The following is a 23557-nucleotide window of genomic DNA, read 5'->3' as shown; positions in this document are numbered from 1 at the left end:
GAGCAAAATGATTTCTAAATTATTAAGGAATTGTTTTGAAAGCCAAATGAACTATTATACACCTCCAAAATCAGTGCATCTGATCCAGTAAACCTTCAATTTTAATGCGGGGAAAGTTAAACTCCGTAAATTCCAAATTTTGCACTTTTGAACGTACTCCTCACTGTTTTTGTAGCACCGAGCTGATGATTGATATGCTCATTTCATTATGGATTTTATCTTCCAAGCTCTATTTGTTAGCTGTATTTTAGTAGTATGCGTAAGTAATGACATGCTATTATTGCAACATTACCTCTTCTTCTTGTTCTTGGTCTGATTCTGATTCCTTTCAGTTCCGAAATGCCATGCAAAAAGAGAAGGGGAAAACAGAGCAGACAAAATAAAAAAGTTCTAGAAGAAGAGAGTAGGAAAATATAACTTCTGACAACATTTAACAGAAAAGAAGGAAATGCAGTATGTTTCTGCAGTTGATTTCTTACATCAAAAAGCCGCAAAACTAAACTGACAGTTTAAAATACAAAAGGCTACAGAATTGAACAAATTACAACAGAAAAGTTGTTTCTGGGTGTTAGACTTCTAGTGATCCTTCATACTGCAACTTAATATATATACATGCTTTTGCATCCATAAGTTAGGACAAATAAATAGTTAAAATAGTTCAGAACATTGGCCATTTGAAGTTAAAATATGTTGTGTTTTCTTAAATTATATAAAAATACTATAATAAAGATTATATTATATGCTAACAATGCCAAGAAAAAATGAATAGCAGCAGGCAAGATTTTGGGCAAACAGCCTAATACACTCCTAAAACGCAGGTGGCTAATCTGATAGGGACAGCAAAAAACAAATCTGAGTCAGCACAGAATAGCAATAAACTGACTTTTTCTAAGAAAACAAGCACTTCTTCATATCTGATCTAACTTAAATAGCAATCAAGCGCCCTCCCATGATGTAGGAAAATTCAGCTGCTCTCAGTCTTGTTATTTATAAATACTAACTCACACTAGAGTATTCGTCTCCTTTTTCTTCCCTTGAGCTTGGACCATTTTCTTCCCCAAGCGCATTAATAACTGTTATAACAATATTCTGAAGAAAGACCATTTACACCATATGACATGCTCATAGACTCTTGAAAGATTTGGTCAGAAGTAGGAAGAAAAGTCAGTGTCAAAAGTCAATGTAATATTAAAATCTATTGTAAGAAAATACTTTTGACTCTCCTATAAACTTTCCGAATTCTAGAGTTCAAGTCTGCTACATTTTATTTCTATCACCACAGATAAACAAGGCAGTCAGCTAAAAATACTGTTGCAAAAGCCCATTATTTCTAATTGGCAAATGAAAAAAATGACACTTAATTGCAGTCCTTCTGTACTTCATACCTTAAGAACATAGTATGACCTACAGACATTACCCTTTGTGAGTATGAAAGGTAGCTTCATCTCCAGAGAGGTGTCACAAGACATGGTTAGACAGTGCGGGAAGTCTCTGGTAAAACAAAACATGAACCTAGAGGTACTTGCTGAGTCCCAGATCTGTCTGGGACTGAACAGAATTTTAGCCTGAACAGCATGTGGGTAAAATTTCTAGATGAAATAAGATTAGCACAGATCTAGTGCCAACACCAGTGAAACCATGGGAACTATGCAGTGCAAACTAGAATTTGGCTCCTTTTGGTCATTCTCCTCTGAGTCCTCAGAAAACATTCAATAACATCTTTGAACACTGGCTAAGTTGAGTACCAAACCCAAAAAACTGAAAGCCCCTGGGTGGTATTCATGCTTCTTTAAAATCCCTGACTACGAAGCCTTAACAATATTTTGCCCTCCTACTCATTTCTTGCTTTTATAATGCTGATGACTACGGAGCAGTATAATTTCACAGTACCTTTGTGTAAATGGGTAAAGTGATGTTTAAATTGCATATGGCTTGATGAACGAGGCCTCTTGTCGATTTTGGCTCCTTCATGAATGATAATCGTCCACAGGGTTCTTGCGTGGTGTCTCGCACCTGGTAGAGCAGAGAGACATTTCATCTGTCATTTTGCTATTTTGCCATACGATCCACTTGTGCCACTCAAAATTATTTAGCAGAAAGAGGCTAGGTGTGGGAGAAAAAGTCCATGTAGGGAAAAATAATGTGTTTTCTCTGACACCCCTCACTCCCCCTTAAAACTTCTTTTCCTGAAAAAAGTTTTTTCCAATGTATTGATAAATCCTACTCTTAGAATGAAGAAATTTGCTGGAATATATTTATAGGTGTGATGATTATTATCTACAAAAGATACCACATCACGGCATACTTTAAAATCTCTTTCACAGTTGTTTGTTAGTAGAAACAAGTGTAAGCACTTGAAACTTAAGGTAGTGGTGATATACTTTTAGCTTTTGTACATAATGTCAGGAGGATTACATGTGATATGACGGGAGCAACATGACTGAAAGCATTACCTCATTCTTCATTTTCTGAGCTAATAAAATTATACAATTAGAGACATGTGCATTAACTTTATCAGACTAAAAATACCAGATGCAAAGACACACGTGGTTTCAAAGCTTTTTTGGAAAAAACCATCAGAGAGAAACATATGCAAGGCCAAAGGTAGCTGAGTGGCAGCAGCCCTCTCTGCTGGCAGCACAGACCACAGCGAGAGCGCTTTTTTCCATGACTTACTGCTCCTGCAGATCTCATGAACGACGCAGATGAGCCCTGTGCACTGCGACGTTTGTGTCATGGGCTCTATAGCATTAGTTCGTTTTTGATGAATGGGGGGTTTTTGGCTTGACTTTTGTTTTACAAACTTTCCTATTCACAGAAAAGTTTTTAAAATGGTATGGTACAGTAATATACCCAAAAGAGATAAAATTAGGGTATAGTTGGGAATTCAGCAAAATTAATTACTTCCTTTTTCCTTTGTTCTCAAAAATATGGTAAAACCATAACTTGAAATCTCCAAAAAGGAGCCATGCTTTTCTTAGTGTATCCCCAAAGATGTTTTGCATTGCTGCTGAAGGGAGGATGACTGGTTGAAGAACAGTTATACCTGTATTTACAGCCATATGCATGTTTATAAGCAGAGGGTACAAAGATCCCATTTTGACAGATTTCTGCCATTTCTACAATGTTTTCTGACACTTTTTTGCATTTGACATTTTTTCCTGCAATATATTGAACTGTGATACAGAAAACCAAACAAGATTGAGGTCGATGGCTCTTTAGATTATTAGGTAAAGAACAGGATTCCTAGAAGTACCATTTTGGTGTCTGAAAGAATGCTGTGGACTCCTTCATATATAGCAGAACACAGGCACAGATCATTATATTTAGAGAAAAATATTACTACATTTTAGGTAGCCACTTCTGGTGGTTTCGACTAACCAAGACAACATTTAATCCATTATCATAAAGTAATTTGGGACTGTTCTTCAGTCTGCTAAGTTTATTGTGAACTCAGAAAATAAAAATACAATCCATAGCTCATATTATAACATTACCTTAACAAACAGAGGAAGTCTATTTTCTTTGAAGGCAAAAAAACTGAATATATGATGTTGCCCACTCTTCGTTAGTGGCACCAAATTGCCAAAGCAGTCAACATAGATGGGTTTTCCTTCTAATACCTATTGAAAACAAAAAAGAAGCAAAGCAGCAATTAATTGCAGTGGGGTGGTTAGGATTTCTTCTTAAGCATAATTCTACAGTAGTTTCAACCAATTTCTTAAATTGCTAGGACTTGTCATCACTTATAAGGTTTGTTATGTACAGTTACCTAAAATCTGTGGAAACATTTCAGATTATTAAATCCCAAATGGAACACACTATAAATTTAATAACAGCGTGACACTATAAATGACAAAATGAGTGTTCAGTGTCATGAATCTAGCCAAATTCTCAATCTATATTTCAATATGGATTTTTTTTACTGGCTTTCATTTTAGTATACTTTGCTAACCTGGTGTTACCATAACAGTCAAATAAATATTTTCTTCAGCAAACAAATCAAAAGTCCTTGTTTTGCCTGGCAGGATAATAAGCTAGTCAGAAATTATCATGAAGTTGCAGAGGACCTTTTTACCAATGCAAAAGCTTTCTAAATTACATTACCTATGTGTTTAATCTGCTTGCAATAGCCTGTTGCAGCAGGGGAAAACAGTGTATATGAGCAGATTCTATTTATTTCAGCGGGATTTGTAAAGGCTTAAAGCTTTTGAAAGTCAGGCCTCAGGTAAATGCCTCTCTGAAATGCCAATATAATGATACCTCCTACCTCTTTGGGTTGCTGTTGATATGGTCCCTCCACGCATTTAAATCTCAGCTTACCACATTTGGAGATATTCCCTTCAAACTGCCAATACATTAACGTCACATCCTTGCTTTCCAAAAATTCAGCTTGTCATTCAGTTTTATAAGCCCGTATTTTATCTACCTGCTCTGCACAAGAAATGCCCGTCAGGGCTTCAGGAACAGCAAGGACAAATTTTTTTTAAAGGTGGGATTCTCATTCCCTAAGCAGAAGAGTATGCTATGCATGTAGTTAAAGCACTTTCAATTTGTTATCCCTTCTGAGAAAGGTGATGGAGCCAGAAGATTGGCATTTAGCAGGCAAGTTGCTGGTTTCCACACAGGAAAGCTTTTGCCTGTTCAGCAAAGTAAAGCAGAATAGTAATCAAACCTGCTAGTTAAACTTCTTGGTAAGCAAAGATGCTGACAAAGTGTTACTACTGTTGACTGCCTTTTTGGTTAGTGATATTAATTTATGGAGTTACTGTAAGTTGAGATGTACCTGCCCTTTTTGTCTTTGACTATCTCCCATTTTTTCACAACGGACACTTAGTATCAGGGTCGGGAACGTAACAGTTCAGCAAGAACACCACCCTCAAAACTCATCTTTACTCAGACATTCCTCTAAGAGGAAGTAAGTAACTGAAAAATTCAAGGTGTCTCCTGGCAGTGTGCTACAGAGCTAATTAAAACCAAGTAATCACTGTGGACCACCACAGAAATAACTATGAGGTATTTGGATTGAACTAGGGCTAGCCTGCATCAACAGAACTTAGTTTTAGGCTAACTGAGGGAAAAGCGTGTTTACAACCTCTCAGCTCGCTGTTGAGTGACTTCAGTCTTTAGTCTTTTAGTACACCTGAAAACCCCAGCCAAGCTATCCAAAATTCTTACAGACTATTGCATTTTGTTTAATAAGAGCCATAGGCAATGCTTCCTGCTTGCATAACCAGCCATCTCAAATAGATTTCATAATACTTAGTTGGCAGTAGCTGCCTTAGTTCTGAATCTGAATCAAAGAAATGCTACCCTGGCACCAGAGAAAAGGAAGACAAAGAGCCTGAAACTGCTGCAGTAAATGGTAACTCCCAACTTCATTTTATTACCTGATTTCCTCACATAAAGTCGATCTAGTTTCTAAATACACAGTTTAAGAGGTCCACCATAAAAAAGCATCCTGGAAAAACAAATTCTTTCCATTTTGTCCCATAGCTTTTCTAAGCTTTAGTCCCATAACAGAGAGCTCAGACTCAACCAATTCTATATTTACTATCTCCTTGAATCCAGCTTAAGGTTGCAGTCAGCTGAACATAGCTAACCTTCCCACCAGCCCTGTGGACGAAGAGACCAGCAAGTACCCATCGGGAATGGAATTTCATAACTCGTATCTGGCAGCTGCTTTTCCCTTACATCTGACAAAAGTCAAAGTTTCCATCTTACCGTGACACATGGTACTGCATCACAATGGTATTTGTTGGCACTATTATTTTTCAGGACTTGTGGCAGATAAGAAGGCAGAAGAAAACACACATTAGAAAATGGAGAAAAAAATGTTTAAGATCCTTGTACAGTACCTCTACATCCCTGCTCCTGGCAACTTCAGCAAAATTTTCTTGTTGTTCTAGAGTTTTATCCACCTTGTCATCTGTCATGCAAAAACATCTTAACCGTGCTTCAATGGGATCATGTGATTTAGCAAACACCACAAATTTGGCCATGTAGGGGACGCAGATAATCTCTCTGTACACTTGGGAAGCAAAAGTAACAGATTCTTGTGTCTGTCGACAGTCTATTAACCAAAATCTGTAAAAGAAAATAAAGAGTTGTGTTTATCGGCACAGAAAGATTTAAGCAAGAAGATGATATGTTTTCCCACTTTGGCAGCATTAGCTGGTAACGATACCAATTTTATGTAAGTCAGAATAAAGTGGAACAAGTCATTACCATTTGGGAAGAATAGCCTAAGAAGGCTTATAGAAGGCTTATGGTACCCCCTATGTACTTAGGAGCATGAATCAAAATCAACAGCTGCCCAAAAGGTCTCTGAATTTGTTCTTCTTTATCAAATGTCAATATTTAATTTTCATGCAGAATATAAGTAGAGAAGGGCGTACTGGAAGTGTACAGTTCAGATTTCCCACTAACTGTGACTCTGCAATGCATGCTTTTCACCTAAAGAAATACAGGCTCTTTTCCACAAGTGCTTGCTGATAAACATCTGATGATGAAGAGAGTAATGCCCCATAAAAATCTTACTAAAATTGCTTGTATCTAGTCATATGCTGAGGCTGTCATTTCTCTTCAAGGTTCCGACTACACTGTTAAACTACAGAGTGGGCATCACATCCCTTTCTGTTTAGCCCACTGGCATCTTCCCAGGCATTGTACAATTTCCTGTTTGTTCAGTGCTGAACACATCAGGATACCACACATGGGTGTTAGTGAACTGTGTACAAACTTCTGACGTGGCAGGAATGCTGTGGAAGTTTCCTGGATTTTATGGATGAGGAGCAGGAGACTGAAACAGCTTTTGGTATGTCTTGCTAACCTTTCAATCTGTTTTTCATCTCTAACAGGTGAAATATAAAGCTGCCTTGCCCCAAACACTTGTTTGTCTTCTACAATCTAGCTTAAAGGTTAGCAGTACATTTCTTACATACAGTATAAAAAACTGAGTGTCTTTAGGTCAATGTAAATGATTTCGTAACACTGCATGCAAAATCAGAAATTATTCTTATGTGAATTTAGTCAGGGACTTTTAACTTTGATTTTGTTGTAAGTTTTTGTTATGCATATTGAAGACCAGCGATATACAGAATCATAGAATCAACCTGGCTGGAAAAGACCTTTAAGATCATCAAGTCCAAGCATTACCCCAGCACTGCCAAGGCCATGACTAAACCATGTCACTGAGGGCCTCATCTACACTGCTTGTGAACACTTCCAGGGATGGTGACTCCACCACTGCCCTGGGCAGCCTGTTCCAATGCCTGATCACCCTCCCACTGAAGAAATTGTTCCTAACATCCAATCTAAACCTCCCCTGGTTCAGCTTGAGGCCATTACCTCTTGTCCTGTCGCTTGTTACTTGGGAGAAGAGACCGACCCCACCTCACGACAACCTCCTTTCAGGTAGTTGCAGAGGGCGATAAGGTCCCCCCTGAGCCTTGTCTTCTCCAGACTAAACTCCCCCAGGTCCCTCAGCCATTCCTCATCACACTTGTGCTCCAGGCCCTTCAGCAACTCCACTGCCCTTCTCTGGACCCGCTCCAGAACCTCAATATCCTTATTGTAGAGAGGGGCCCAGAACTGAACAGAGGATTCAAGGTGTGGCCTTGCCGGTGCTGAGTACAGGAGGAAAATGTATGTACTTCTGTATCTAAGCCATATTATATTTTGAAGACCCTGAAAGCAGATGTGTCCACATCTGATTCCTACTACCCTTGCCTCACAGAGGTTATGATCATCACTGACTCACTTTTCATTGTAGTTTCTAACATATCGTTTTACTGACAGCATCTTTCTAATGCATACACCAGTGGTTCCCAGTCTGTGACACATGTACAACAAGTCAAATAAACATGTTCCACGCAATAGGGAAACATTACCGGAATAAATTACTTCCTCTGCACTGTGTGAAGCCAGGAGCTGCTACTGCTATTTCATTTGGGTACCACCATGACAGAGAAATACTTTAAGATTACAGGGTAAGGTCATAAATTGCCTGAGTTCACTAATATAATTCTTACAAATGGGTATGTGCCTCTTACAAAGTATTGCTAGCGCCCTTGAATTGGAAAAAGCCACCTCAGAACTTGTCAAACATACACAGTTACTTAAGATATACCATGGATGTTGCAACTCAGGTTAGAACTTCAGCTCCCAGAACAGGTCCTTTTCTATCAAAAACTACCTTCCTGTTTACTGAAAAGTACAGGGTTTTTAGCCTTTCTTTAGGCCATTCAGGCCAGGACAACTTTGCCCAGAAATATCCATTTACAGATTTTCCTTATACCTTTGTCAAGACAACTGACTTGTTATTTTGCAAAGGTAACAACTTTTCACTAAAATAATTTTACTTCTCCTCCCAAAATGTAACAGTGGAAATGCACCAAGCATTTTACAAGGAGTAACACATATTGCCTTCTTTCTCAGATCTCATTTCATTTAATCTCTCTGTGGAGCTGATGACATTTCTTTTAAGTAAAATTCACCGTGTGGGTGGAAAGCATGCTTGAGCTTGACACCCGTAGGATGGAGACGGAAGTCATGAGAGGTCAAAGACACCTCAAAAGCTGATAAAACCAACAGGGGGCTTATTACTTATTGTAGATTACATGGTATTATAACCCACAAAGCACACCTTTCAAGCGTGATTTCTGTGGTCTTACTCATCTGCAGTTGAATAATAGTGAATTTCATGCTGTGCTTATCTTCAGAACATTTAACAAACACACCGGTTAAAAAACAGGCTGGTGACATTTGAAAGAGAGAAAGCATGTTTGGTACATAAAGGCTCTGCAGAGTGATACTTTCCTTTTCATGTGTGGGAGAATTATGCTATGCTGGACTCAAACTGGAAAGGCTACATCCTCTGAGAAATCACCATATGCTCAAATGATTTGCTGTCATACACTAGGAGCTAAAAAGCCCAAACAGATACTAAATTTTTAGAAAAGCTGCAGCTCAGGAAATGGAAAACAGCTATGCCTCAAGTTCTGCAGCTTAATTCTCAGGTATTTTAGACAAAAGTATCTCTTTCCCAAGCTCATTTTGGACAGCATTTGTTTTATGAATGAGAAAATTGTTCTCCATCATTAATGATATAACTACACATAAACGAGTTACTGTGAAGAGCAGTCAGGAAACAACTGATTCTCAGCAGCACACAAGGGTAGATGCACTTTTAGACCAGTGCACAAGTGAAGAAATTCAAGTGAGCTTGTCCTTCAGCAAAGAAGGTAATAAATTCTTTGACTGTAAATACAGGAAAAAAATCCCATTTTCTAACTTTCACAGCATTTAAAATCATGTTTTTGTTAAAGTAGACTGTTAAACATTCATTTAGAGTAAAATGAAGAGGTAGAACCCATGAAAATCTCTACACAGGACCCTGCCTATATAATAGAAAATTAGCAACAGTAATAACTTCTAATGTGATCATCAGGATTAGGAAACATCCACTACTACTATGGATTGTAGTTCCATAAACTGTCACCCTCATTCTGGATGTATTCCATATGTAGCCCTGCTAGGGACTTACTATTTTAGGGACTTTGACCTCTCAAACTTTGCATCTAATCTCCACATCTGTTTCTTAAATTAATTTTTAATTTATCCATTTCAACAGAGCACTGCAGGTAGTGGATGAGAGCTAAAATGCACTTTAGGATCTCCCTCTTGTGGCCATTGCTGTTAAAGAAAAAGGTTCAGTTGAACTGAAATGTACATAAGCAAAGCATCCAACATAATGGAAAGAAAGCCATTTCTGACCTGAGAAAGTATAGAAAAATAATACCTTACTTTGCTTATTGTTACAGTTATGCTGTAGACTGGACTGCAAGAGCTGAAATCATTTTAACATTCAATACGTTATTTCAGTAAATAGCAAACCTAATACAATAGGTTTATAACTGCTCTGGACACTGAATTGTGCACTGCAGGAAATTCATTGATTTTCATGGGCAAGTTTTCCAAGATATTTGTAACCATTTGCTAGACTACACACACTAAATTTAATACTTTCCAGGTTAGGGGCTGCAGTTCCTAATATAGAGGAAGAGACTTCTGAGCATTTCTGTGATTTCAATCACAGACAGAATCCAAACTAAAATACATATATATATATATATTTTATATATGAAATTCTGTTTTCAGAAAGACAGCAGTTGAATTTCATCACAAGAGCAGATGGTTAGAAGAGATGCTTCTAGATCACAATTTGGTACACTTACAGGCTTTTCTGTTTGATTTCTTATTTGTTGGATATTCTGGAAGTAACATCTTTTCTAAGATGGATGCTGAACTACCCAAATAAGGGATTTCTGTTTCCATGGAAATTTGAGTATTTCTGCATCTGGGAGACAAGTGGTATTCAAAATGAAACCATTTTTTTCCTAGGTACCTGAAAGTTGAACTGTCCCTCATCAGGGACTGTAAGAATAGCACACGGGGTGATGGGTTTAAACTGAAACAGGAGAAGTTCAGGTTACATAGAAGGAAGAAGTTCTTTACTGTGAGGGTGGTGAGGCACTGTCACAGGTTGCCCAAAGAAGCTGTGGCTGCCCCATCCCTGGCAGTGTTCAAGGCCAGGTTGGACAGAGCCCTGGACGATCTTAAGGTCCTTTCCAACCCCAACCATTCCATGATTCTGTGGTTACTATTTCAGAATGAAATGAGTATGTCATTAATTCATTTCCAGGATCATAGCGGGTGGTGACTGCAAAGGACTAATGGCTGAGATAAAAATGACAAACATGTCATTTTCTTTCCACAGCCAGTAAGGACTGCACAGCTCTGCTACATCATCTGTCTCGGCTAGGAGACTACAAAATACCTCACCAATTGGTTCACAGCATAAGCAAAAGATCTATGTCCCTTCTACTACATCAACTGAAACAGCTTAAAGGAAGTACTTATTGGGTTAAAAAAAAAAAAAACAACCAAAAAAAAAACCAAAAAAAGACATACACTTGAAAGTAAGACTGTAAAACTCATGTTCTGATGTATAGGTACCTGGCAGACACGTTTGTTGTGAAGGAAACACATTCATTAACAAATGTCAGTGGTGTTGTTCCAGTGATGTCTTCCCACTGGGCAGGGGTGGTTCCTCCTGAAATGAGGGAGATTAAAATACAAAACGTTAAATTAAAACCCAGCGAGTCTGTGACTTTCTTGCTTCTAAAAAATATTTTACATTCTTCTGAGTTTTTAATTGTTATGAAACCAGAAATAAGCCCAGATGTGTCTTCTCTTCAGGTCCATGTTATTCCACTAATGCTAGTAGGATCATACAGGATTCTCCTAAGAAAACAAGGCATCCAAATGATTTTCAAATGATAAGTCTTGCAGCACAGTTCCAGAAATGTTAAAAAAGGCTGGAATTTTGGGGGAAGAGATGTAATTTTAGAAATTACTTTTGTTCGTTCTACACTCTTCACATCTGTGGGGCAAAACTGGCCCAGTATAATGCACTTAAACTCCCTTTTGAAGTTTTCTAGAGGATCCTTGCAGATTTACTGTCTCTCCAAGAAACATACTCAAATTCCTCTGTATTGAGGAGACCATTCCTCTCTATTTAAATGCAAATACTTCTTTGATGGTGAGATGTTGTATTTCAGCAGCTACCTAACACCTTTGTATCAAAAAACTGTAAAGGCACGGGTTCTCTGAAATGACTCATGGCACATTTCAGTGTGTGATGTATCTTACGTTGGGTCAGTATTTGAAATCAGTTTGAATATTTAGATAGATGCTAACTTCTAAACAGAATAAATGCATGCAGCTCATTTCCACCTCTTAACGGAGACCGAATGAGACGCTCATCACTTTGGAGTTATAGCAAGCATAAAGTGTTTAACTCCAATATTTTCCTTGAAGCATACTGCAACATTATCTCTGTACTACACTTACGCTGCTAGGCAGAAGTATGTTGGTTCTCAAGAAACAAACTGTAAGGAAAATGCAAAAAACCCAAGCCTATGATTATAAACCCAAGTCTATGATTATATTACACATCTCTTGTTAGTCCAAACAACAAATGTTATTTCTGCTATAAAGGAATTGTTTGGAAAGTAATTTATTTTCACAGTCTCTCATCCCAGTCAGGTTTTCACCAAGCTTTCCATGTATACCATCAGTGTAACATATTCAACCGACAATGACTGACAATTTCAAGATGCAGATAAAAAGCTCTAGTATTTGCATCCTACCTGTTATGCTGCATAGTAGCCTTAAAGTAGGTGTGTCGCCTCCATAACCATTCATGATCCCATCGCTGGAGGCCTTAGGGATGGGAATGGTCATCGTGATGGGCTTATGGAACTTCCTTCTCCTGGGCTCCAGCGTGACTATAGGACTGAAGGTAGCCTTGTTGCCCAAAATCTTCTTCGTAAGTTCGGTATGCATAGGTTGAGCCTTTCCAAAACAAAAGACAATAACAGAATAGGTATTTGAGAACAGTTTAATGAGTATGTAAAGAACCGAGCCTGTATATTGCCATGAAACCCTTAATTTTTTACACTAAATGGCACAATTTCCCTTGAAAATCTGCAGCCAGAAGAACTGACTGCCAGTGAGAAGGAGAAACCTCCCTTTTTCAACTTTCCCATGTCTTCGTCCTCTTCCTATCCCCTTTCTTGGTACTTCTCAGACCCCTTACAGTATTAATTTAATTCACTTAACCAGTAGCAAATGACTTCCTTGTCACTTTTGGGGTTTTTGTCCCCCTTAGAACAAGCTCTGAGCTATTTTAACTATTCAACTATTCATAGAGGATTTCGGCAAGGACAGTCTCCTGGCCAAGGTAAGCTGTGGATGCGGGCAGCACGAGTCAGGGATGGAGGCAGGAGAAAAACTCCTTCAGTAGTGAACTGTTAACCTGGTTTACTTCACGCTGAGAATCTGTAGATTTAACCCAATTATTACAACACTTTGTACTTCTCTGACGCCTTTCATAAGAAGTATGTTAGAAATTATTTTATGACCTGTTATGCTAATATCATCATCAACTAAATTAGGTGCTGTTCCCAAGATCATATAGACAGTTAACAGACAGGAATACCCAAAGTTTTGGCTGTTGAATAGAATTTTTTGTTATTATTATTTTTACTAGAAGCATTCTAGACAACAACCTACAACATCATAAGCTGAATATGCTGAATCTCCATTCCAAGAAGGTGATCTTACATGGAGGAAAAAAAAAAGGGGGGGGAGGAGGAAAAGTTATAAGCCCTGTAGTTGTTTCTCTGTACCTGGAGGCCAACGCGAATTCTTTTGGTGAGAGCCCCTTCTGGGAAGACTGCCTGCACTTGTGGTACAACAGTGCTACTCAGCACACCCCCCTCTGGTCCGATGAGGTTACTGTCCTGTTTGATGCGGGATACCACTGCAAAGTACTGAGGGAAATCTCGGGTGATGATGCGGCAGATACGTTTCTTCTCAAGCTCCTCTGGGGTATCAAGTACTGAGGCCAAAAGAGAAATGGTCAGAAGACAAGAATTTTGTACAAACGATATGGTGAATTTCAAAGTGCATTCAAGCTTTTCACAGTTTAACTGCAACTTACAAAAGTATTTTGTCTAGAAATCAAAGGGGAAAAGGAAACATACCCCACTCTTTTAAGTTAAATAGATAAATAATTGGTAGCCGAGCAAGCAAAGGGATTGGTCTAAGCCACTTTCTACTTCAGGTGTTCACACCATGGCCTGGAGTAGCGCCAAGAAAACTAAACTCCAAATGAAAAAAGTACCAAAGTCTGAGTTCAGCTCTAAGTATTGAGTTGGCTTGTTTACTTTTGGAACTTTTTTTTGTTAATAAAACCCATCAAAACTAGTAACAAATTCTGCAGATCCTAGACAGCCCGAGGCCTTTCTGTTCCCTCCAAAAGCAAGAGTAACCGTGACTGACATTTCCTCCCACACATGTAGCTGCTTGGTAAGGATTAGTATGATAATTGTCTTGTTTTGGAAAGATGTTTGTTATGGAAGCTTTTTGTTCAACACTACGAAAAGAAGCAGTAGAAAACATAAGTCTATCATCTATTCTCAACTTCGTGACAGTGGATTTTGTTTTGTCCCACTACTTCAGCAGAACACGCAAGGGAAGCACAAGCATGCAGCGCTTCTGCTGGCTTCTGTATTGAGACCATGATTACGCTCTAGTGTGACTGAAATGAAGTATCCAGAGAATGTAGTGTCAGAAATATCAGGATGGTCCAAACATGATGTGCTAAACAGAATAAATGGTAGATGGCTATGACTCTCAGTTACAGAAGAAATGTGGGAGCAGAAGGAAAAAGTCACACTGGGTACCTTCATCCATCCCATTCAAGATTTCGTTCAGTTCATCCTCAGTGTATTCACAGAAGTGCTCCTTCCAGCTGTCCCCGTTCTCACTGCGCAGGATCACCAGCTCTCGCTCTCTCCCACGTAGAGCAGCAAAATGGGGAATCTCCACAATCACAGGCCTAACACAGCAACACAGTGCATTAAATACACACAGGAGAGAGGAAGAAACAGGATTAACAGCCACTCTATTCAGTCTGCTACAAAGTGACCTGGAATTCTACCTGTTCAGCTGGAACGCTTTTGTATAATCCTAAATTAGTAGGTCACTAACACATACTAGATTTTTACAGGGACCCAGTAAATGCTGAAGGACAGATTAAAAAGTGCATTCACCTCATTCCACAGTGTGAATGATATTTGGTAAAATAATTAACAGGAAATTTGGTAATTGTTTTGCAAATTCATAGGAAAATTCATGCTCATTTTAGTTGTCACTACTGTCTGGGTTAACCTGTGCAACTTCATTTCAAAGAGAATCTACTGTAATGTATATCAATAGTGGGACAAATTCTGATCTCACTTATACTAGTACAAATCAGAATAATTCATTGCAACTGGTGGGCTATTGTATTCTGTGTCAATTTTACTTCCATATATTCCAATGAATTTATTCCTGATTTACACTCTGGGAAAGATAAAGGAGGTCTGAGGAGATCATCTGGGTTTCTATTTCAGTATAGGAGATAAGAATTTGCCTTGTTGCCTTACAAGCAGATGTCAATATATGTATCAGTGTATGTGCCCATATGTATACACACATATATACAACACATATGTGTACATATATCTAGATTCATATATACATATACATATGTACTCTTAGAAACAAGAGAGAAAATACAAATATATTTGTATATACACTTCTCTAATTTGAGGACTTCCACAGGTTACCATGTACATAGTAAATGCCATGTGTTCTATTACACTGGTGGTATCCAACATGTAACTTGATATGAAAACCATTTTAAAATTTACAGTAGATTCCTTTTTTTGGTCCCAATCCAGGTTGCTTTGCTACAGACACCAAGCACATAACTAGGAAGATTTCATGCCAAAACAAAAATGAAGGCCACAGGACTTGAAGAAAAAGATACAAACATACCACCAAAATAAAACCACATACCACAAGGGTTGAAAAATGGTCCACTAAGGGTTAGGTATACAAAATTTCAAATGATAGAAAGGGACAATATCATGGGAATAATGACATAAAAAAATCATATTGCAAAAGGAGGAGAAGAATGGGGAGGTCAGCATCCATCAATTTGTTTCAAGTCTCTCCTACCCAAGGAATTTGGTCCCAGGAGGCCCCAGCTGAAGGATTCGGCTGACCAAGCTTTCTCCCTCATTAAGTGGGGGAGGAGCCGTAGGCAGATGAAGTTTACTGAGTACATCCAAAGCAGCAGTGGAAGAAAGAACATAAATAAGCTTTATGTATTTTTTGTGCCAGAACGCCAGTGCCACCCATCTGGTCCACAGAGTGGAATTAGGCTGTACACTGAATACAGTTTCATCCTAGCGATGACAATTTGGTAATGAGCAAAATTAGTTTCTTTGATTTAGGATCTTTTCTTGCTTATGGGAAGACAAAGGGAGTTTTGGCAGTGAACTCAATGCGAACAGGATTCAGACCTTAGAATGCATCTCTGCAAACAGTACAGTAATTTTCTGATTTCACTGCCAGCACAACATCTAGAAAAACTCTTGCAGGAAGGGCACAAAGATCTGAGAATGAATAAAACTATGCTATATCCTAGTCTTTAAGGTGAAACATTTTCATCAGGTAGAAGAACCATTAAAAATAAAATGGGAGACACTCTTTAAGATCAATTTGTGTATGACAAAGATAATGGTAAGACTGAATGTGACAGCGCAATATTTCTTCTGCTCTTCAGATTTCTTTCTACTTCTCTTTAAAAGTGACCAAGATGCGAAAAGTGGTACAAAGCATCCGATTAACAGCTTTTTGCTGTTACTTGTGATATTAAGAGCCAGCCCGTCTGTCAAAAGGAATAGTTGGCTTGCTCTTAGCATCACATTTGCAGTGTATTAGAGCTGCTCTTGCTTTTTAACCAGATTACAGGAACAGTGAAATAGCCAGAAGATGTCTTGGGTATGTTCTCCTCTCATACTCCATAGAAAAGCAGTGGGCAGTTAAAAGCTCCGAATCACCTTCTTTCTCTCCCTCAGCTCAAACTTATAGCAAAAGCACTAACAAAGGTAGTGGCTCTGATGACTGCCTGTTATAATAGGATTTTAAAGCAACTGATTTGTTCCTAAATGGATTTAAACTATTCCTGTTTACAGAGTCACTTTTTTTACAATTTCTGAATGAAGCTATTTATTGTAATAGAAGGGGTTCCTTCAATCATCCACTTTTGGATGCCACAGTTGATTGGGAGAACAGTTGGGAAAACAAATAAAAAAGTGTGGAGAACTGCTGCTTTCAGCTGGAAATCGCTACAAGCTCAGCAGCAGCCACAAATCTGATCTTTCTATGGGTTTTGCAGCATAGGACAAAAGAGAGAGCCAAAAAATTCCAGGGTTGTCCTATTGCTTAATTTAGCAATTTCAACCCCAGAAAAAGCAAAGGCGCTGTGCTTCCCTGATAGTCCAAATTACTGGTAACACAACACAAGTCTCTAAAATAAGCAGCTGTAACTTGTGTTGTACATGTAGCAGGCTTTACATTTGGGCTTTAGATCAGTGCTGTGCTATTCATGCCTTAGATGCAGATCATTTAAATGTAGGATGAACTGCCTTTCCTGGCTGCAAAGGGGCCTTTCGCACTATAATACCACAACACTGAGTAATAGTTCTATGCAAGGAAGCACAGTAACCTTAGTGCTAGTGGTTAAAAGACCTGTTTTCAAAGGAAAAGGCATAAAAGCTTTGTGAATTGTTAACTAACAACTGATTTGTATTTCACACAGCCTGTCTGTTACCATATGTTACAAGCATCTTTTCCTGTTCAAGTCTTGATAAAGGAACCATTTCGGTGCAACTTGCAAACTGACAAAAATAGGCCGAACATTTTCCGTCAGGCCAGATGACAGCCCTTACCCAAGAAACTGAGCACCAGAAGGTCCCACTTCAATCAGGCGGCTGGCCAGACCTTCACCTTCCACCATAGGAGGCATGGTGGCCAGTCTGTGACGTTTCACCAAACGGCAAGTCACTCGTGTTGGAGCAGTGCATTTCCGTGGAGGAATAATGATTCTGAGTCCATTATGTCTGCAGCCTCTCATGGCACCCCCACGAGCATCCACCATGAAACTAACTAGGAAGCTGAAAAATCAGGGAAAAGAAAATTAGATACAAACCATATCAAAGTGTCTTTGGTTACGTTCCACATACGTAACAAACTACGTATGTACATATGGCTCTTTCTCAAGATGTACAATTTGAAAAAGCCTTTCTCCCATGTGAAGCACCAAATCATGCTAAGATCATCTATTAATTAAACTGACATCTGCTATCTAAGAACTCTTCACAGAAAGTCTTATTTTACAGTGCTGCTGTTGGGACAAATACCAGCAGCCACTAATAAATGTGAGCATATGTGTCTGTACCTGTTAGAGACAAAGTCAACTGCAAATATCACTACTCTGTACCTGCATGCATCTACACTGTAAATTTGGCACTCTTTAATTATCTTATTGAAGAATATTTTTTATGACTCAAGGATATAAAGCCAATTCTGATTGGAGGGATTGTTGGGGTTTTGGGTGTTTTTAGAATATCTATATAATCTTCTTGTTATTTACTAAACTACAATTTCTAACGAAAAATGGGTTTGGATTTAAAAAAATAAAAATCAAATTTCATTATGGAGCATGTGGATACAATTCATATTACATCAGTGGAGCTAGAAACTATTCATATAAAAAACCCAACACATCCTTACTGTTTGAGGGCAAATTTTGGATTTTGGTGAGACGACATTACCTGCAGTCACCATATAAGAAGTTCATTTATGGATTTTTGTCTTTCCGTGTTACTTTCCACAGCAATACAATGTCCCAGTGGGAAACTTACAGATGCAGAAAACCATCTATAGAGAGCTCTCTTATTTCTTTCTTTTTCTTTAAAAGGGAGAAAAATATTTCATGGAATTTCTTTTGTGCTGAACTTTTTATAGTTTCATATATAACCAACACGTAGATTTTGACAGGTTTGTTACAAAGACTGGGGACATTCTTGGGAAAGGTGTAGAACTACTTCAATTTTTTTTTTTTTTTTTTTTTTTTTTTTTTTTTTTTAAGCTGATTTATGACTTAGGATCATGCCTGATGTGGGATGGGAATGCCAGGTTGCTGGAAGTGAAAATAAGAATAGATGAAACAGAACGGTATCAGGCCTACTTCTAGCCACTAAAATAGAATCATCACATGGGGAGTCGCAGAAATGCTACTGAAGGACCTGCAATAGAGAAAAGCCCTTATAACATGAGTAACAAATACAGGTATTTTTCCACTGCTCCCTTGACCGTTCTGTGCAACAAACATTACTTCCATTCCTTGTCCACACAGCTACAAGTAATTCCACATGCTGTAAAAACACAACACTCAACACACCGTGCAAGTCAGAAAAATGGGTGATGGAAAAGAGCCACAAGCGCCAGTCAGAAGCACACCATGCACCACGGATGCCAGTCTTTCTCACACATGCAGTCTCCTATTCTACTGCCATTCATATACCTCTAGGTTTTGTTTAGTGTAAAAGTCTGGGTAGTACAACCATTATCTCATTCCTTAGAGGCTGATGTTTCTGTGGTTTTAACAAAGGGGGAAAAAAGAAAATGAAAACATTTTACAGCTTTGATTCTCTGGGGATTATCTGAGAGAAACGGAAGCTTCCTTCACAAAATACACACTTTATACATTTTAAAGCACAGATGAAAGATGAGCTTAAGAGGTACTAAATGCTCAATTGTTGCAAAAATACTGTAGCATTATCAAAGTGGTTCTGAATTACGTTTCGGAGAATCGTCCAAGTCTCTATTATGATGGATGCATTAGAGGTAGTTAATAACAATGAGTGCTGGAAGAAGAGTTTCACATTTTGATGCTAATACCAGGAGCAACAGAAATACTACCCCCACAATTACCCAAAGCTAATGAGTGCACTTACTGAATTAAATTAGCATTCACATTTTTCATGATGTAAGCTGTCATGAATAAAATTTTTAGGATTCAGTTATTTCCATTATTGACATAATACTCAAGATTGCATACTTTAACAACAGGATCACCTTCTTTTGCTGCCCATCACTGAAATATTACTGCTAGGTCACCTGTCTATCTTATGTCCTCCTTAGCTATCTCCCCATGTGTCTCAGCAATGCCAAAACCATGGTTAACTGCTAGAAGAATACACAGACACAAAAGATAACGGTTCAAATCAAATAATCTCCCTTCTGAGCACAATAATGGGTTCCATTGCTTTTAATACAATCCTTTTCCTCCTTGTAGTGATTTCCTTTCAGACTAAGAGATAAGCAGACTGCTGAAATCATGGTGCCATCTCATAAAGCACACCTTACACGCTTCAATAATTAAGATAACTAGCTTGTGGTATAAAACCAATATAAAAGCTGAAGAAGCAGCAATACTCTTTGATTTTGACCACCTGTAACAAACTTGTATCTCACCTCACACGTACAGTCTTACCCTGTGTTCCCACACCTGTAAAACTCAGGATCTAATACAGATCAACTAAAAATGAAGGGAGGCGTTTGTCTCTAGCAAACACTCGAGATGCAGAGGCATAGCTCTCTGTGTTCAGGCCTTAAAGTTGCAACTCTTTCCTTCAGCTGAAGTTTACTGAATGTGCTGGTGGGTCTGTCAGTCAATCTCTCACAACACCTCTTGGTAATCTATCGCTGAAACCAAGAATTGCTCCAAAGAGTGGAAAAACAGGCCAAGGTAAATATCACTGGAAGGTGGACACCAAGAAAACAGGATAAAAACAGTAGGGCATTATTATTATTCAGGGTAAAACCAGCTGTTTCTATCATAAGGAAGGTCTACTGTATTTACTAAATAATGGGACACAATCTGGCCAACAGGAGTGTTCATCACAGTATACACCAAAAAATAGCTTTGTGCTGTATCACAGAAACAGACCCTCAGATGAAATGGGGGATTCCTGAAAGGCTTTGTGACTTCTTCAACTGCTGGACAGCAAATCCAGGCAAACACAGAATTGTGTGAGGACAGCACAGAAAGATTAGTGCCAATTACCACGCTAGATATGGAGAAGCCAGTTGACAAAACCAGCTATATGCTACAAAATTTCAAAAAAACCCCAGATTTTGAACAACTAGCATGAATTAGTGCAAAAGAAAGAAACTGAAGGACAAAATTCCTCAGCTCCAGAACCATGGCATCAAAGTCGGGAAGAATAGTACATTGAGACAGGACTTGTAGAGCTGACACAAGTATAAAAATACGTTCTTTTTCACCACACCACCCTGTTTATTTCCCAACCACTTGCCACATTCCTTTTTTCATCCACTTATTTAATCCAATTTCTTCTTTTTTTTTTTTTTTTTTTTAATAAGCACACTTCACGTACTTATTGATATACAATAAGGTCAGGCAAATAATTTGTAACAAAGCATCTTCTGAATCATAGCGGCCTCTTTTTCTGCCTATCTGCTACATAACAGGGCATCTGGATGGTGACATTACTGTTTCAGGACTAGGAAAGCTGTGGCCTTTTGAAGGACTGTGTAGATCAACATACAAATAATCTATACAAAACCAGTGCATGACATAAAACATGCTTTCTGAAATGTGCATTTAGGAAAGTAAAAAAATTGTACAACTAATATAGAGGAAAAGTAAAATGCAATTAATCATTTTGTTGCCCATGCACACGTGCATTATTTTTCCTCTCCCTAATGTTTCTTTTGCCAGATGTTGTTAAGTGATAAGGCTGAAATAGGAAGAGATTGTACTCAAATGAACAGACAAAACTAGCAGGAATAAGTGGTAGATTAAGGTATCACTCTGGGAAGTGGTACCTTATCACGATAAACTCCCATGGCCAAAAGAAAATAATAGCTAATTCTAGCATATGAGTAACCCATTCAGTCTTCGCATCGGACTTCCCTGCTCTGACTTCAAACTTCCTAAGAGCCTCCTTCTGCCAAAGGCACTGAGGACCCTCTGCTAATGCCAGCTTTTTTGTGCAAAAAAGTGACTTTTGGCTAAGTAGGATACATGGATCACTCCATGTTCCAATCGCAGGAAGCACTACTACGAGCACTGCCAACCACTACGTACAAAGAATGAAAGGAAGAGGGCTCATTAAAGAGAAATGCAAATGGCTGTGAAGAGCTCAAGAGCAAAAAAAAAAAATAATTAATAAAAGGAAATTAAAGAGAATCAGAAAGCTCTTACAGGTTATCACTAGAAGAGGAGAAGAAAGAAGGCACCCTAAAAATATTAGGCTGCTAAATGTTCCTTACATGTTTTTATGATAATTTATTATAATATTAGGAAAAAAAAAAAAAAAGGAAAATTTCAAAGAAACTAAAATAACTTACGGGAACTCCATGTAGATATAATAGCTACAGTTTTCAAATTAGGTTACAAATGGTTTGATGGGGGAGGAAAACTTTAGCACAGACTAACTCTGGTCAGGAGAAATGAGGGAAAACTGAGGAGAGGGAAAATAATACAAATAGGAGAAAACTTCTGGACAGCTGATAAGCAGGAAAACATTCTTGTGAGCCCTTTAATACAAAGGTGGACAAAATAACTGAACTGATTGATCAAGCAATCCACCAAAATAACATGTACTTTCCATCAGCAAAAGTGTCCATTTCAGAAGATGTTTTAAATGTCCTTCCTGTAATAACTATATAGAGTGGAAGCCTCCTTCTTTAGCACTGATTTCAGTTTATCTTGACAGCCCATGGCAAGAACTTCAATTTCAATTAAATGATGATTCAAAATCAAAGAAGATTATTGGTTAAAGCAGCAAAATCAAAATTTGTATGTCAAGGGAAACCAGGGCAACACCACGATGATCTTCTAATCACTTCTAAAGAGAATGAAGGGGAAATTGGGATTTTTTTATTTTATTTTATTTTTTAATTAAAAAATAAATAACAAAAGCAATTCTTTTCTAGGAAAAAGTTACAGACTGCAGGGGAGTCTATACCTGCTTCTGTTAAACTCATGGTTAGCAGTTAGATCAAGCATCATCCAATCTCCTCTAATTTAGCAATATTTACTCACAAATTAGAGAGGTCTTTTCATTCTCTTTAATTCTAGAGCAATTGAAAACTACATACTTGCCATATGAAAGGTAACTATATCAAGTAACATTGGCTACAGCATCATTCTGGCTGAGGACATATACAGGAGGCCCCTAAATCTTTCAGGCTGTTTCCATGCCTTCTACAGAGAGCAGAGAAAATGGTTCCACTCAAACAAAACACAGACAATATGTATGCATTGGATTTATCCATTTTACAAGGACAAAATGTTGTGGTGTATTTTCATGAAATATTTGGATTTCAGATTTGAGCCTGAGTTCTTTCCTTTGCTGATTTTATTCATGTAGAATTAACTTGGGTTTATTCTGTATCTGTGCTCATTTGAAAGATAATAGCAGGTTGAACAAATAAAATAAAATAAAATAAAACCTGAACATGTCAGCAGTGGGGAGGGTGGTTTGAAAAAGGTACTTATTATGTGATACTTATTGTGTGATTTATTGTGTGCCAGGTTGGACAGAGCCTTGGGCGACATGGTCTAGGGTGAGGCGCCCCTGCCCACCGCAGCAGGGTTGGAACTAGATGATCTTAAGGTCCTTTCCAACATGAACCATTCTACGATTCTGTGATTTGTGAAGAATCACTGTCACATAAACAGCTTTGCAGAATAGTCACACTGTCAGGTGGCTGTGAATGCAAGCATGTTAGCACTCAAACGCACGTCTCATTCTGCAGAATCATTTGAGGAGCCATGCAAACCCAGCATCTTTGTGAAGTGCCTTTCTAGAACAGGCAATAGTTCTTTGAACACACAAACCCAGAGTAGGCCAAATCAATACACCGCCACTTTCATATGCTCAGTTCGGGTGCAATTATCTTTTCAGACTAGCTAGGCAGGCACACATGCTCTCATCAGGTAGCAGGGAGCAAGAAAAAGCTCTAACTAGAGCACATCCATCATAGACACATTTAA

The 23557-nt window shown here is 38.3% G+C and overlaps 1 protein-coding gene across 29 annotated transcripts in view; it reads right to left on the bottom strand.

Annotated features, from left to right (window-relative positions):
• Window positions 1–23557, bottom strand: part of ANK2 (ankyrin 2) — a 340186-nt gene that overhangs the window by 27359 nt on the left and 289270 nt on the right. For 20 of the 29 annotated variants that reach the window (XM_030479945.1, XM_030479950.1, XM_030479959.1 and 17 more), the window contains 10 exons: window positions 17415–17639; window positions 15637–15735; window positions 14316–14470; window positions 13257–13468; window positions 12216–12420; window positions 11020–11116; window positions 5859–6087; window positions 3498–3623; window positions 1891–2013; window positions 293–325 (listed from right to left, as the gene is read on the bottom strand). In XM_030479945.1, coding sequence (XP_030335805.1) covers window positions 293–325; window positions 1891–2013; window positions 3498–3623; window positions 5859–6087; window positions 11020–11116; window positions 12216–12420; window positions 13257–13468; window positions 14316–14470; window positions 15637–15735; window positions 17415–17639 — 1504 coding nt within the window. The remainder of the gene's footprint in view (window positions 1–292; window positions 326–1890; window positions 2014–3497; window positions 3624–5858; window positions 6088–11019; window positions 11117–12215; window positions 12421–13256; window positions 13469–14315; window positions 14471–15636; window positions 15736–17414; window positions 17640–23557) is intronic. The other 9 variants (XM_030479960.1, XM_030479968.1, XM_030479961.1 and 6 more) reach the window with 1 other exon arrangement.

Source organism: Strigops habroptila, chromosome 3, assembly GCF_004027225.2.
Source record: "Strigops habroptila isolate Jane chromosome 3, bStrHab1.2.pri, whole genome shotgun sequence".
NCBI classification, from domain to species: Eukaryota; Metazoa; Chordata; class Aves; order Psittaciformes; family Psittacidae; genus Strigops; species Strigops habroptila.
Note: the sequence above shows the minus strand (reverse complement) of the source record. Positions and strands in the feature narration are given on the sequence as shown.